The sequence below is a fragment of the Micropterus dolomieu genome, linkage group LG19 (assembly GCF_021292245.1).
Source record: "Micropterus dolomieu isolate WLL.071019.BEF.003 ecotype Adirondacks linkage group LG19, ASM2129224v1, whole genome shotgun sequence".
NCBI lineage: Eukaryota > Metazoa > Chordata > Actinopteri > Centrarchiformes > Centrarchidae > Micropterus > Micropterus dolomieu.
The window spans coordinates 27,240,913-27,256,722 of record NC_060168.1 but is presented as its reverse complement, the minus strand read 5'-3'; the positions used below and the strand labels follow the sequence as shown (position 1 = coordinate 27,256,722).

At 38.9% G+C, this 15,810-nt stretch overlaps 1 protein-coding gene across 11 annotated transcripts in view; it reads right to left on the bottom strand.

Moving 5' to 3' along the window:
* rapgef2b (Rap guanine nucleotide exchange factor 2b) overlaps window positions 1-15,810 on the bottom strand; it is a 107,872-nt gene that overhangs the window by 72,948 nt on the left and 19,114 nt on the right. For 10 of the 11 annotated variants that reach the window (XM_046030116.1, XM_046030117.1, XM_046030124.1 and 7 more), the window contains exons 2-3: window positions 9,392-9,462; window positions 6,173-6,229 (exon numbers count right to left, since the gene is read on the bottom strand). In XM_046030116.1, coding sequence (XP_045886072.1) covers window positions 6,173-6,229; window positions 9,392-9,462 — 128 coding nt within the window. Of the gene's footprint in view, window positions 1-6,172; window positions 6,230-9,391; window positions 9,463-13,170; window positions 13,600-15,810 lie in introns of those variants that run through there. The other variant, XM_046030125.1, reaches the window with a different exon arrangement.

The window sequence follows — 15,810 nt, the reverse complement described above, 5'->3', positions numbered from 1 at the left end:
TTTTTCATGATACATTATTACCAATGCATTTTTTCCTATATCTAAAACAAATGCAATGGCAAACAAGGAATTACCATGAAGTAAAGTCAAAGGACAAATGGTTTGTTTTTACAAGATCGGTTGCCACACCTAATTGTTGCACTGATGGTTGTGAGATTAAGATATTTTTTCTCTTCTGGCAATAGTTTGTTCAACCAGTTTTGGCAAGACTGTTTGACACTGTTGCCATGCTAGAAACTGTTTAAAGAAAATTCTTCTTCTTCCTATTTTAATAATTTCAGTCAATACATATAGCTCTCATGATTTAACCATGATGGTCACACAAGTTGGCAAAAGTGTGTAGAATGCAAATTTCAGTCTTCATGACAACACTACAACCAAGTTTAGCTGATAATAAAAATGTCACAACTTTAAAACAGGCAGCCGCAACAAAAAATTATTTTCATTATCGATTAACCTACTATTTTCTCAATTAAACAAATGTTCAATAATATTCAAAAATTGTCCAGCCCAGGGTTCAAATGTCTAGTTTTGTCCGACCAACAAATTAAAACCTAAAGATATTCAGTCAACTATCTTAAAAGGATTCTTATTTCAATAACCAGAACCTATGATTTTTACTTAATTGGGCTTTTTTGATTAGTCAATTACAAGAATTATTGCCAATTAATTTTGTGTTGAATGACTGATCAATTCATAGTCCAATCTTTACATCTCTAATTAAACAGAATACTTACACTATTGACTCCAAAACCCGGCTCCCAAACAAGCTAATCCAACTACTCCAACAAAAAAACTGCAAAAAACACTAAACTCCATAAGCATTGGGTTTTCATTTGGAACACAGAGACCAGTGAGGGTGAAAGGTCAAGGGTTGCATTGAAAGAGCTGACATGGAAGAGGTTAAAAGCTGACCAGAAGCTACTAACTCTCTTCACTAGCCAATGTAAAATGTGCCAGGTCAGCCTCAATCTCAGGAGGGCTTAAGCACTATAATCTCTGGATGGTAAATCGTGAGAGGTTCAGCCTCTCACAGTATGGGATGTTTTCGAGGGATAGTGAGTGTGACTGTGTGTGTGCACGCATGCATGTAGTGTTAGCACTCTAGCAATCTAGAGCCCCAGGCAGGAAAAATGAGCACTTTTATAACTATTACCCGTATCCTCCTATCATTACTCCAGGACTGCCAACTGTCAGGGATAGAGTTAGACTGTGTGTGTGCAGGTCATTAACTAGGTCATCAGTGTCACTCTGAGTGGTTTTATACAACATTATGGGTGTTGGTAGAAAACGACATATTTAAAATGTTCTTCTGGATGTCATTTTCCCTTAAATCAAGGGAGGAATGTCCAAAAGAAAGATGGCTGACAAACTTTTTGCTCCATTAGGCAAGAGCAGTATTATCTACTGCTCAGCAAAAATGTTGTCTTTTCCATGTCTTCAAGTCTGCGTTATTAAAGAGGTAAAAAATCTCCAATAAAATCTCCAAAAAATTAGTCGATTACCCAATTAGTCAACTAACAAAATTATCTGGCAACTATTTGATGAGTTTCTGTGTCTTATGTGATAGTAAACTGAATATCTAGGATAAACAAGTGATTTGAAGATAATTTTAGGCTTAAAGCTAAGGCAGGTAACAAACTAACAAAAGACAGCTAGATTTTGAAAGTATTCAACCAAAAAAAATCCTATCCCCTCCCTTCAGGCCTCCCTCCAAAGCCACTCCCCCAAAAGTAGGTGCACAGGCAGGGTGTGCACAGGTAGGTAGACAGGCATATAGGCCAGCCAATCATTTCATTGGAACAGAATGAAATGATTGGCTGTGGTTATTAGTCCTGCTACAGCCAGAGATACTGGATTTTTTTAAATTTTTAATTCAAAGCATTTAATTTATTCATTGCTGTCAGGATGTAAAGACAATTTCAACAAATATAACAAAAATGCCTAACTTAGCTTTAAGGAAATTGTAATGGACATTTTTTAAAACTAATTTTATGATATTTTATAGACAAAAAGATTAATTAAAGAGGTCATATTATGCTCATTTCCAGGTTCAAAATCTTAAAATCTTACTTTGGGGTTGTGCCAGAACAGGTTTACATGGTTTCATTTTCAAAAAACATCACATATTTGTCATTCTGCACATTGCTATAGCTCCTCTTTTCCCCCTGTGTGTTGAAGGCTTCTTTTTAGCTATGGAGTGATACATCTTGCCTCTACGATCTCTATGATTTGTTGGGAGATGCACATGCGCACTTCCTAGTTAAGGACTACTAGCCAATTAGAAGCAGGGAAGAGCAGGTCATGAGAAGCCAGTAAACACAGCTTCGGTTCAGCTGTACATGTTTCCCTTACCAGCTTAGCAACATGGACTGGAGCAAGACTTTCAGAGTGGTGAGTTATTAATCTGTAACAAATGTATCTTTCATCCATAAAGTTATAACCGAGCTGTGTCTCTACATCACAGTAACAACTTTATGTCCATCGACTGCCTGGAGGGTAGCTAGTGTTCGGAAGGGAGAGGAGCTCAGTGTTTTTCCACCTGTGTTTTTGAGGGCGTGTCAGACTAGACGCTTGGCGAGCATTATATGACGCGCATTTTGCTTTCATCCATGTGTCGTCACAGGGATGAAAGGGAAACGGCAGGACTCTAAATGAGCTGTTTTCAGGCAGTTCAAAGCAGTGTTTTCTTTGAGAGCTCGCAACTCCCTTTGGGCTGGATTTATAACTCAATAAAGGAGAGGGAAAAAGCCAAAACGCATAATATGACCTTTTTAAGAAAAATAATCAGCAGATTAATCAATAAGGAAAATAATGATTAGTTGCAGCCCTAATAACATAATTCTTCTAATTTGGTGTTTAAAAGTGTTTCATAAAGCACCTAGTGGGTTCCCATCATTAGTTTGCCATCTATAATAGGAGGTTATTTGTTTGACACACAGGTTTATCTGATTATTTTATTTTTCAGAGGATTAACTAAATTACTAAAAACTGAACTATATTCATTATACAGTATACTGCTTGCAAAATATAATAACAGATATCCTGATAAAACATTTCATCAATATAGATCAGCAGTGGCAATATCCTCCCTCCGATGGTTTTCCTCCCTTCCCTTCCAGGATTAAGTGCATCCCACAGTTCACCCTAACATACAAGTCAGACACTGTAGTTGTACTACGGCAAGAAATAGAGTTGCCATTTATGATTACTTAAACGGAAACCTGACATTTATCACTGATGCGTCAGCCTGCTGATAAAATTCCTTTTAATAAAAGTCATCATATATTTGCTAAAAGTATCTTGAAGGTGTCTGAGATATGTTAAAATGTAAACACAATACTATTTTTACAACTTAATAGAGATATTATCTTTAAATTCCCCCATTGACTTTTAGAGCCCTCGGTCCCCAGCAGATTATTGCTGTTGTTATAAATAGACCAGGAAATGAAGAGAGGCTGTTAAACGCTTGTATTTTCACAAGAAAAAGTAGATTAACATCTTGGAGGAGAAAGTTAATCTGATCTGCTGCTGTTTAACACCCAGCTTTTATCAGGGAGAGCCCTGACAGACTTTTAAAGGTTCACACAAGCATGCACACAAACACTTGTACAGTCATACATATTAAATGAACTAATAAACCATAAAGACAATAACCTGTTGTGTTTTGATACTTTAGCCTGGAGGTAAACTTAGCAAAGTACAGACAGTTTTACTCTCCTCTACTCTTAAACCTCCTATATACAGGAGGCCCACATATGATCTACTGGTGGTCTACTGAATACATGTTCAACCCGCATTGTTATGTGAGACAGCTGTCGCAGGTTAATCTGTGGTTGTAAATGTTAGCAGAGATGCCAGTCTACAATGCAGATCAATATGCTTCAATGACAAACCAGAGAACTACACAAAACAACATTATATTATTACCAATTACCTAACAAAATTAATATTCCAGTTTCACTTATCTCCCTCTCTCTCAATGCTAAGTTCGACAAATTGTCAGAGCGGTTTGAGTTTTATCACGACAGTGCCACTGTCTATTACTGCACTCCCTGGAGAAATATTGTCGAATTTGTTGGAAAAAGCAATCTCAAAAAGAAGCAGTCAGTTTCGCAATTGCATTATACATTTGAAGGTTATATTCAGGCTGTCAAAAACGGACGTGAAAAAAATGAAAGATAGAAACTAAAGCCTACCAATCACACAGTACAAGTGAACCACCACATCCACGACGATTGAGACAAAAGACAACGATATTAAGGATCAACGCTGTTCCTGTAAAGCCTGGTAGTTCCTCTATTCATTATTACAATCATTAAAAAGCAGAACAGTAGGGCTTTATTACGTTACATTCAGTAGGAAGTTAGCTAGCGTTAACTAACTAACATTAGATTAGGAAAAATCCACAGCCAACATTTTTCTGGATTTATTTTAGGTTTTGGAATAAGAATAAAATCGTACTTCTATCAACCTCTCTGGGTGGCAACTGTAACTATAACAAGTACCCCAGGAACAGTGTTTGATCATATCTTAGAAAAATACAGCCAAAAAAAGCTACAAAACGACTCCTTTTGCATTAGAGTCAATGGTGCGCAGCCATGAAAGTGTCTGTCCTCAGTTAGAGCGAGTCCTTTACTGCACTGTGATTGGCCTGCTGTGTATTCGGGGGGGGGGGCTTAGTAAAAGGTCAATTCGGGAGGAGAGCTGTGAAAGCGCGTCAGCTAATGCAGGTTTGACCCATGTCACTGTGTCTTTTTTGTAAATATCTTCATACACAACAACAGGAAAATGTATATATTTCTTCTTCTTCACCTTCCATTGGTCAGAAAATAGTAAAGTGTGCTTCCCAGCTAACATCTGGCAAGGAGTGAGACAAACAAGCCCTGGTTATTTTGCTGAGCAAAAAAAAAAGCTCTGTTCAGTACCTTCCTGCTTTACATCATAGTCATTGCTGTGCCAAATGCAGCTAAATTTACACTTACATTTACTGATTTCAACATTTTCTGTTCCTGTTCAGACAAAAAGAGAAATGCTCACTCAGTTGAATGAGCATAAAATAGTGATTTGATTGCAACTCACAAATACCACACTGTTAACCAGCTTAACAGAATTTCTTTCAATGCTGCACTGAGATGTGCTTATTAGCTATAGGCTAGGCCAGTGTGTGTGTGTGTGTGTGTGTGTGTGTGTGTGTGTGTGTGAGAGACTGGTGTGGGGGACCTGAGGGAATCTTGCTGAAACTGGAGTCTATTATGCGACCACCGCTTAATCTGCATTCCTATTGTTTAATCAGCTCCCACACTGCCGAGTGGGCTTCTAATGAGGTGTTGACTTTTCCCCATCATCCCTCCACACACACACACACACACACACACGGGTACAGAAGGCAGAGAAGGGACAATGCGCCCTCTTTAGCCCCTCGAGGGGCTGAGGAAGTTAATAAACTGTCTTAATTCTCACTATGGGTGTTCGGAAGACGTCAACGTGTGACAGCAGTCAAACACTGAGCTCTTTACTTACTATAGTTGTTGTGGCATTTCAAAATGGATCCAAACACACTCAGAAGCTGTCAATACAGCTTTCCAATAATATTAAGCCTCCATAGCACCCAGCTGAAAGGAGGAAGCATTTAAGCCTTAACACTAGAGACTAGACTAGTTAGCTTTCTCCCCATTGAAGGAAATGCTTTTTGGAGTTATTACAGCTGCAGTTTTTCTGAATCAAGCTGAAATCAGACTAGAAATCGCTTGTAGGTTATTTGTCTACAGTTTTGCTGTAGAGTGGTTTGGTTTGAAACTGAAACACACACACACACACACACACACACACACACACACACACACACACACACACACACACACCCCTTCATATTGTGCATCGTCTGACTGCTTCTGTACTTTATGGACATTTGTTTTTATTGAAGTCACCCAGGTCGCTCTGTTGTGTGAACCCAGCATGCCTCAGCTCATCAATAACTCTGAGTAATGCCCGGGCCAAAGTGTGTTTTGATCACACAGAATTGAAATTAATTGAAGTTATACTGGCTGCTCCTGTTGTTTTTCATGTGTTCATATGCTGGTAGAGATGTAACTATTTGACCAAATATCATCAGTATCCATTTACACACAGGCGTCCACACCCATGCAGTTCCAGGCATTGTGGTACTTACTAGTATAGCACTTCATTGGCCTCATGTCTCTCATAACGCACCGTCTCGCACATTATCCTGCAGGGACAGAGAAGAGAGGGAGGGGAGAGTGGCAGTCAGAAAACAATAAGAGGAAACTATAACTTTGGCTGGTTAGGATATCAAGATTAAGCTTTAATAAGGGTGTGGCTTCAAACACTGAAAAGCAACATTTCAACCCCTGATTGCTACATAATTATATAATTTAAGTGAGATTTGTGAGTCATTTTAAGCCTACATTTCCCAGAATGACTCTCGGCCACCATCAGTGACAAGCAGTGAACGTGATGCTGATAATACTGAACCAGAATGACCACCCCAAAGTTATATGCCTCTGCCAACCAGTCAAGTAGCAGTTTACATACATGTCTGTCCAGAATAATATAATATGTAGTGAAATTTGGAAGAAGTGAATAAAGGTGGGTGGGGTGCTAGTTATTGTTTACTCATTGTGTCGTCCCAGTCAACGTGTGTGAAATCTGGAATTGCCAGAATTCATTCTTTTTGGCTGACACCCTATTGTGAAGTCTCAATCACCTTTGAGTCAAATGTGTCACCTACTCAGTGGCCAACTGTGAAATATAGTCATCAATTGAGTTATGGCCAAAAATGTGTTTTGTGAGGTCAGTGACTTTGACAACCAAATTCTAATCAGTTAATCCTTAAGTCCAAGTGGACATTGTGCCAAATTTGAAGAAATCCTGAGATATCTTGTTCGCGAGAAAGGGACGGGAGGACAGACAGAAAACCCTAAAACATAATGCCACCAGTCACGACTGTTGCTGGTGCGGAGGCATAAAATTGGTCTATTGAAGCTACTGTAGAAGTCATTTGTTCAGACATTTACTGTTAAACTTTCAGATACATGTTTCTACTTTTAACCGCTATTGCAGTTATGCTTGTAATATCCTGATATGACATGCAATATGGTTGGGAACTATTCTACGGGCAGTTAAAGTACAATATACAATAAAAAAAGGAATCCTTCCAGCTTGTCAGAAATCTCAGATTTTCCACTGCCTCTCTTTTAGAAGTTCCTTATAAAATCTGGTGAGGGTGATTTATGTTACTGTGCCCCTACACTGTAGAATACACGCCCTCTTTATCTCATGGCGGCACACTTTCTTGGCATTTTTTAAGAAGAAATGTAAGACATCTTTTTAATCTGGCATCAGCTTTCCTATTTGTTTTATTGTGTTTGTTGGTAATATTTTATGTTACTGTTGTAAAACATTTTATTTTTATTTTATGCATGCGTCATTTAATTGTGTGTTGCTGATGACTGTACTGATAAAATGATAAGAGGTGGTTACTGATTTACTGGACCACGAGATATATTTTATTTGAACAATTAACCATAAAGTCACAAGACTGTTTAAGCATCTGCTTCCAAAACAAGTGTCATTAAACCAGGTCTGATGCATATTTACAGAGCGAGGGTTTAAACACTCTGTGCAGTCGTTTCTCTTTCTGAATTAGGCACATACTCACTTGTGCTCCCACTGCTCCAATTAGTGAAATGTTGTTTTGTTTTCCTTAGTTTAATAGTATTATGCATGAAACATTACAAATATAACCAATTATTTGAAAGTACTATTATTATGCAACCAAGGATTTAACTCTACATTTCTTTTTATGTTTCGCACTCTTGTAAGGGTAAATAATGGGTCAGATTTTTTCAAATGACATATCTCTGATTTTGGAACTAAACCCATTTTTCCCAACATAAAGTGTGAAAAAATCATCCACATCAGGCTTTCCCCAAGATGCCTCCAGAGAAGACAAGAGGGCCTCAACATCACAGACAGGCAACTATAGTAAACAGTAGCTGATCAAAACACAAAAGGCTTCAAAAATAACTGGGGGCATTGGCCGTGTTGCAGCCCCCCTTTGTACAACAACTGAAGAACAATTCTGGCTCTGAAAAACACGTCGCTGTGAAAAAGAACTACAGATGAAAAACAACACATTCCATTGAAATGTGGAGAAAAAAGAACTATAACATAATCCCCATAGTTAGTAGGATGTCTGGCTGGCTGGGAGTTTTTTTTAAGTTAGGAAAACCAAAGTTGGCAGGAGTGGTGGACTGGTCTGTGGGACCACGGGGACATTCCTCAGGATCCAAACAGGGAGGAGGGAGAGGGGTTGCTGTGGGGTGGGAGGCCTTTGAGGGGTCACACAGTGGAATGTTCCAGCTCACGGGTCATGTACTGCTACACTGTTCTGTCGCCAGTATAATCCACATGTATGCACACAAGGCATGCTGGGAACAGACTTCTGACATACAGTGTTTCGAAAGTCTACAGACAGAAAAGACTGGAAGGCTAACCTGGTGAGAGGACAGCAAAAGGCAAAATCGCACAACAGAACATGTTCACATCAGGGTAGTTTGAGAAGTTTGGTCAAATTTGAGACTTTAAAGGCACACTTGTCTTTTCAGTTGGTCTTGGTCTGAGGGCATCTTCATATGTCAAGTTACCTGATTGAACAATAGCACCCGCTGATAAATTCCTGACAAAATCAGAACCTCTCTGTTAATGTAAATCCGCAAATAAACCCTTTCAATGACATTTGGAGAATTCAGAGGTCACTGTGTGATAACTGCACACAGCAGCATAGATCTTTTGAATGTGCGAGTACTTCACATCAGAGTACTTCACATCAGAAGAAAATATGAGCTTACTGCTGTGATCAACATTTTGGGGCCAGATATTGTTTGTCAATCTTTTCATTTGCCTTCAGACTTTTCACACATCATGTTAATGTGCAAACAAATACAAGAACCAACACACTGTAACCCTTTGTTATCTAGAGAAGTGGGAAAACTGACTTTAACATTAATCATGCTTAAAATACTGTGTTTTAGACCAATACGCAAAATGTACTTTTGATGTGTCAGTCTCAGTAAAAGCTGTACTAGTCACTTTGACTTTTTAGCAGGTAGATTTGCTTTATAGAGAGTCAAATATTTACAGCCAACAAGCAGTTGGAAGGCAAAGTGGCTACTCGATTAGAAAACCAGACCAATTTCACCAGCATTTGGCTGGCAGCTTGGTGTTAATTTTCCATCCTTCACTAAAACCGTTATGGAGCAGACACTGAGGAGTTGTCACTGTGTTTTAATTTGCATTTGAAAGTCATGTGGAACATCAAGCTCTAAGTTATGTTAATTAAGTACCAGAAATATGTGCAAACACTGACCTCAGCTGGTGCTCTCGCAGGTTGGACAAGGCCTCCATCCCATGGAGATAAGAGTAGACAATCTCCAGATCCTGAGGAACAGAGGAAAAGTGCTGTTAGACACAGCTGTTTAGAGCTAGAGCTTAAGAGCTGCTACAATCAATATTTTTTTATATGAACAATGAATGAAATGCGCAAGAAGCTGTGAGAAACCTACGGAGACTTATCACCCAATTTTAAAGTTTCCCTCCATTCTACAGAGTTTTATAGCAACCTCCAGCCCTTACTTTGGTTTTATGGCCAACTGCTCTTAGTGAAAAAGCTCTGATAAACCCACTGTACACTACCTGCGTACTAGCTGGTGAACATAATGGATGGACTGCAGCAGCTGAAAAAAACCCCCTGTATTTTAGAAGTGTAAACAGCCAACACTTTCACCATATCAATTTGATAGGGTGGTGAGAGGTTGGTCGTATGTCATTGTTGTGTTTATCTTGTGCAAAGCCAACCGATAAAATCAGCTGCCACTAAAGATTACTTTCATTCTAGATTATTTTTATATGGTATAAAACAAATAAAAGCAGTAAATACTGCTGAGAGGAGTTGGCATTTTTCCTAGATTAATGATAATCGATTATCAGAATTTTCGATTACATTTCAGTCAATCAACTACCTGCTTAATTTATTCTACTCAATTGCAAAGACGTTTAAAATACTGATAATTCATTCTGCAGTGGACAAACTGGCTAATCATACAACAGAAAACCTTTTACATGGACAGTGACAGTGATTTGTGAGACTGAGCATTGGATTAGAAAGCAATAATGCACCATGCACGGAAAAAATAAAGAAGTACACTGCATAACTATCAACTCCCCATTCAATTACTTCATCAAGTGACCCAGTGAGCGATTCTCAGATTGTTTGGCATGAATCCAAGTCAGAGGTGAAACAAAGTGGCCCTTTCTGAGAGCTGGCAGCCAGCACAGCTACATCACTGTCTATTGGTACACACTGGGGCACTGACTGTGTGTGTGTGCGCATGTGCGTGTTGGGGTACTGGTCGCAGCTACTGGGATGCCTTTGTCGGCGCAACTGGAGGTAGATGTGGCGACAGCAGAGCGGAGGGACAACAGAGACTCTGTGTTAAGACCCCGCCAGGCACACACAAACACATACACATGAAACCACACACAATGGCCACCCTGTCTCTGGGTTATGTTTCTGGGAGCAGCAATCATAAGCTTATTGAACATTTTATGAAATGTTGACCACAAAAGCTAAATAAGACTTTGTTTGTGCTGGTTTGGTGTATTTATAAAAGCTGAAAATAACTTACAAAAACAATGCATGTCTGTAACACTTAACACTTGTTTCTGGTGAGATATTCAATGTAAGATGCCTTTACATGAAACACAAACCACCATATACAAACTGTTGCGTTTGACTTAAAGCTGGGCGAGTTAAAGTCTGACAACAAAGTGAAAAAAAAAAACATATTTAATAATCAGCATTCTGTAGACAACCTGTTACAAATAACCAAATTATCAACCAATATGTGACACACTGTGTTATGAAACAACATGGTGTCATGAAGTCAGCATAAACCTTTTTTTACATTTTTTATTGGGTTTGGCCTCTTATGAAACGGAAACAGAAAGAAACTCCTTTGTCCTCAGGGCTGCCTGGCCCTATTACATCACACAGTGATATCCTCACTAACCAAATCCTTATGTTCAAAGTGTCTGTGGTCAAGTGAAACAGCATGCACAGAAGAAATGGTTCAACAGAGGCAATGTTCAGACACATACTGCCACTTACTGGGTAACTGAGAAACTACAGCCTTGATTAACTGGGTACATAGTGGATATTGCGCTAGCAGCGTTTCTCAGACCTCTCCTGGAGAACTCCTGAAGCTGCTTGATAACAAGCTGATCATTAAAAAAAAATCTGTTGGAGCAGGGACAGATCTAAAACGTGCAGAACAAGCGTTTCTCCAGGGAAACGCTGAGTAAATCTCACAGCACAATGACAACCAATGTCATTGTGCTGTGACACAATAGAAAGTTAAGAAAAGATGAAGAAGCATATAGGACAGTGAGCAAATACCCCAATATGATAGTGATCATAGTGCTAATCAATTACTAGACAGACAATTAACTAGCAGAAATTTTGATGGTTTTAAAGCCAAAGTGCAACAAATTCACTGGTTCTGACTCTCAGGTTTGGTTGGGTGCTACAAACTTGATAAGCTCAGTGACATTATTACTTCCTTTAAGGGGCCTTTAATGGTTCCAGTGCTAACTTTGAACACTGGTTTTAGTTAAAAAAAAAAAAAGACTTTAGAAAACTTGATATTTTATTATATTTTTTTAATATTTTACTGAAAATACTGAATACAAAGTTTTCATAAAATGTGACAACTAGTCTGAGTGCGGAGTGGAGGACAGGGATAGAAACAACCAAGTCTCATCTTTAGTATTTTGTAATTCTGTAACCACAAAATCCTCAGCCTGGACCTTGACACACATTTCTCCCTTTTTCTCCTTCCAAATATCAATTTATCACAAGTCTTAAGTTTGATTTTTGGATTGTGGTAACAGAATTTAAACAAAAGCCTAAAGTGAGAAAACAGGTAGCGTGTCATTAAAACACATTCCAGGGATCTACAACACACAGTTCAGTTTTGACTGTGTTGATCCCTTCTCAGGCACGAAGTATCCAATAATCCCGACAGAAGGGCATCACTAGGTGGCAGTGCTGCAGGTTTCTTTTTCCCCTTCCACAGTGACATCACAGTGGATAAAATAGCACCACTCAAAAGCAGCCTCACAAGGAGAAATATGCAAAACCATCAATTGTGGCTTCAGTCTCAAATATTTCAGATTGACTGTATGGAAAGAATGTAAAGGACCCCATCTTTTCCACTCACTGAGCCCTACATTTTCGGGTCTGATTTTCTTTCTTTTCTCGGTCTGGTCTCCTTTCCGACGGAGCCAAACACAATCACCACAAAGTGTAGGAGAGGAGATACATGACAGTTTTAGGACATGGACAGGATCATCAAATCATAGCAAGACCCTCGCCATTACAATAAGGGTTTCAGTGCTTTTGTTCATGCGATTAATTTGCTTTATTAAGCATGGCTTATTCTAAGCTAATTTGTATGCTTTTGGTTAGAACAGAGATCAAAAGCAGAGGGTGTTTGATCTATGCTTTCAACATCACTTTAGGTGTTCATTCACATCTTTGGCTGAAAGCAGGCCCATTAGTCTCTCATAGAACAGAAACAGGAAGAAGATCAGACCATGAGTAGTGGGAAACTGAAAGTAGGACATGCTGATGAGCCAAAATTCAGCTAATTGTGTGTGCTGAATAAAGACAAAGCTTGTTTATTTTTTTTTTAAATCTGCTGGCTTTTGGTCTTCTTTTGGGGGGGCTACAACTCCCAGGCACCAGTAACACCATCTAATCCCTCCTCCTTCCTTTTCCAAACTAATCCTTCCAGGAACACAGGTGGCCTCAAATAAAAGGAAAAACATACAAAGATGCTGTTCTTGATAAAACCTTGTAGATACTTCAAAGCTGCAAAACGACCCGTGGCGTTCCTCACATACCAGTTACATACTGTCAATTGAACCTCTTTATTAACTTCCCCAGTCATTTCCTTGATGCAGCACAATATGTCATCACTGCACACCTTCATTTGTAAGACAGATGGTAGCAGTGAAATGCAGCCAAACGAGTGGAGGCATTTCCTCTCCTGGATACAAATTAAACAATAGCAGGCCTTGTCTTCCCTGTTTTGGGGCCCAAAGACGCACTCACAGACCAAGACATCCTCCATTTTCCACCCATTATGTTAGGACCCAGAGGGAGAGGGTGCAGTGTCGGGCCTGGCGCCAGCCTGTTAACTGGCAAAGCATTCAGTGGGCAAAGGGAGGTCAAGGAAGTTGTGATGTTCTTCCTGCATTGTGTTCATTGTGACTGATGAGAAAACAGAAGAGCAACAGAGGTTGCACTGAAAACGAATACAGTTTCACATGAAAACATATCCGTGTAAAAAGCCAGATCAGTGACCTCAATCAATAAAAAAGAATGTTGTTTGTTTTGCTACTGCATACCAAGTTTTTGACATGAACGGTGACAATGAGTGTGGCTTCCACTTAAATAGGGCTGCAAATAACATTGTTATAATTTTCTTTCTCAATTCATAGGTTTGTATGAAATATCTAATATAATAATTTGAAATATAATAATTTTTTTTTTCTTCCCCATTGGGGATGAATGGGAAGTTCCATTTGTAAATTACTTGTTTTGTCTGACAAACAGTCAATAACATTTACAATAAAATATATATTTAAAAAGGTAGCAAATTCTTACATTTATGCAATTTTGCTTAACAAATGATTCAGAATGATTTGATTATTAAAGCAGTTGCCAATACGGTAATTTCAGTATTTCTTTCGATTAATTCAACAGCCCGGGGTCACCCTAAATTATGCTTAGAAGATGTCTCTGCTTATCTTATCTTTTAACACCACGGTGTCGGTTTGCCAGATAGGAAGCTTTCCTCTAGTCGTGCACTTTCACCGTGGCATGAATGGTCAATCCATTTATTCATTTGGCTCTGGTTGAGTGCAGATAGCAGACCTCTGCATGCATCTATCAACACAGTAGACAAACATCAAAGAAAGGGGCTTGGACCTTTCACAAACAATGGGACACCGTGGGAGAGATAAACAAGAGACTCAGGTAGAGAGATGAAGGACATTCCTTTTTTGAGCATCTGAACACATCCATGAGTCTAGTTTGAATCAACAATCACTTGCATTTTAATTTCAACAACTACAAATTTCATGTGTCATTTCCATATCTGGTTTATAGTTCATGGTTGGATAGAAACGAGTAAAATTGAGCAGGAACTCATACAGTAGAAAGAGTGATCTGTGAATGTGTGCCAAGGGACTGACATAAACTGCAAGGTGATGAGGTTATGTTTTTATATCTCGTAGGAATGACCGATTAAGTGTATAAACCCATAAAATCAGACACATGATGGCAGTTTCAGTGATGCGTTGCCCTCACTGAGTCACCCAGCAGAGTAAATCAATGATCGTGTCTCCTTTGTAACATCTCCAGCCGTCACGTTTGACGTTAAAAGCTAGTCTAAAAAGGTGGGTTTTCATAAGTGATTTGAATGAGTCCATGTCGCTGCTATCTCGGATGTGAATGGGTAAGGAGTTCCAGAGAGAGGGGGCTGCAATGGTGAAAGCCCCCGTGTCTTATCTACCTTTGTGCCTATGAGAGTTTTTTTGAGTATGATTATGTACTGTAGATTTTTGTGGCCAGGGAGAATGAACTTTCTGGTACTTTTTGTGGCTATGATAGCTTCATGTTACATTTTGTGATGAAGTTACAGGTGCTGGAGTAAACATGTGGGGTTTTCCTGCGGTGCAAAACATTGCTTATAAAAGTATGTGCATTTTACGGTCATTGTTGAATCCAATAGTTAGTTATACATAATATTTTATTTTCATTATATTTTTCCTCAATAACAATATAACAAAAGTTTATGTTCAATGCTTGATTTGATACAGCAGGTCTCCCTGCTAATATAAATATGGGAGAATTGTTGTCAGTAGGACTGCATATAATGATTATTTTTATTATCAGTTCAATCAGTACATTACTTGTTTTGATTAATCATCATCATCGTTTAGCTTATGAAATGTGACGTGAAAAATAGAGTGAGAGTTTTAATAAAATGTATCTACACTAGGGCAAGTACTATCGTCTATTAATGTTTTTTGATTAAATGTCCAGGCAATAAAATGTCCAAAAGAAGTGAAAAATGCGAATTCACATAAAACAAGAATTTGTCTGCCAACTCTACTGCTATCAAGCCAACGGCGAGGCAGAGAGAGTGAGAGTGCCCGCCTACTGTGAGGCATATGCACTTCTGTCAGCACTGCCAGGCAACTTGTAAAGAACTTGTTTGAATTAAGTTTCACACTGAGTAACATCTCACTGGCAAATTGTGACCCTTACTTCTGTCTACAGTGGCAGTCAGATTAGCAGGCCTGACATTTGTTGGTTCAAACAAACCGTAGAGCATGACACACTCCATCATCAGCTACATTTTGGATCCTTCTCAGGTAAAAAAAAAAAGAAAAAAAAAAAAAAGCCTTTCCACGGTCTTTAACTAAAGGAGAACAGGACAGTGGAACAAGTAAGGGATGATAAAGCGCATACAACTTCAGAAACATTTTGACTTTTTTAATTGCATTCTTTTCAATGACATCACATTAAAACTGCAGTATTGACTACAGCAGTTTCCAGTTTGCTAGAGGCTGCGTTCAGCGGACAAGCTGCATCTTCCTAACAGTTGGCTCAGTACACCATCCCTGTCTAAGATGCTTACGGCCTTGATCCCTGGC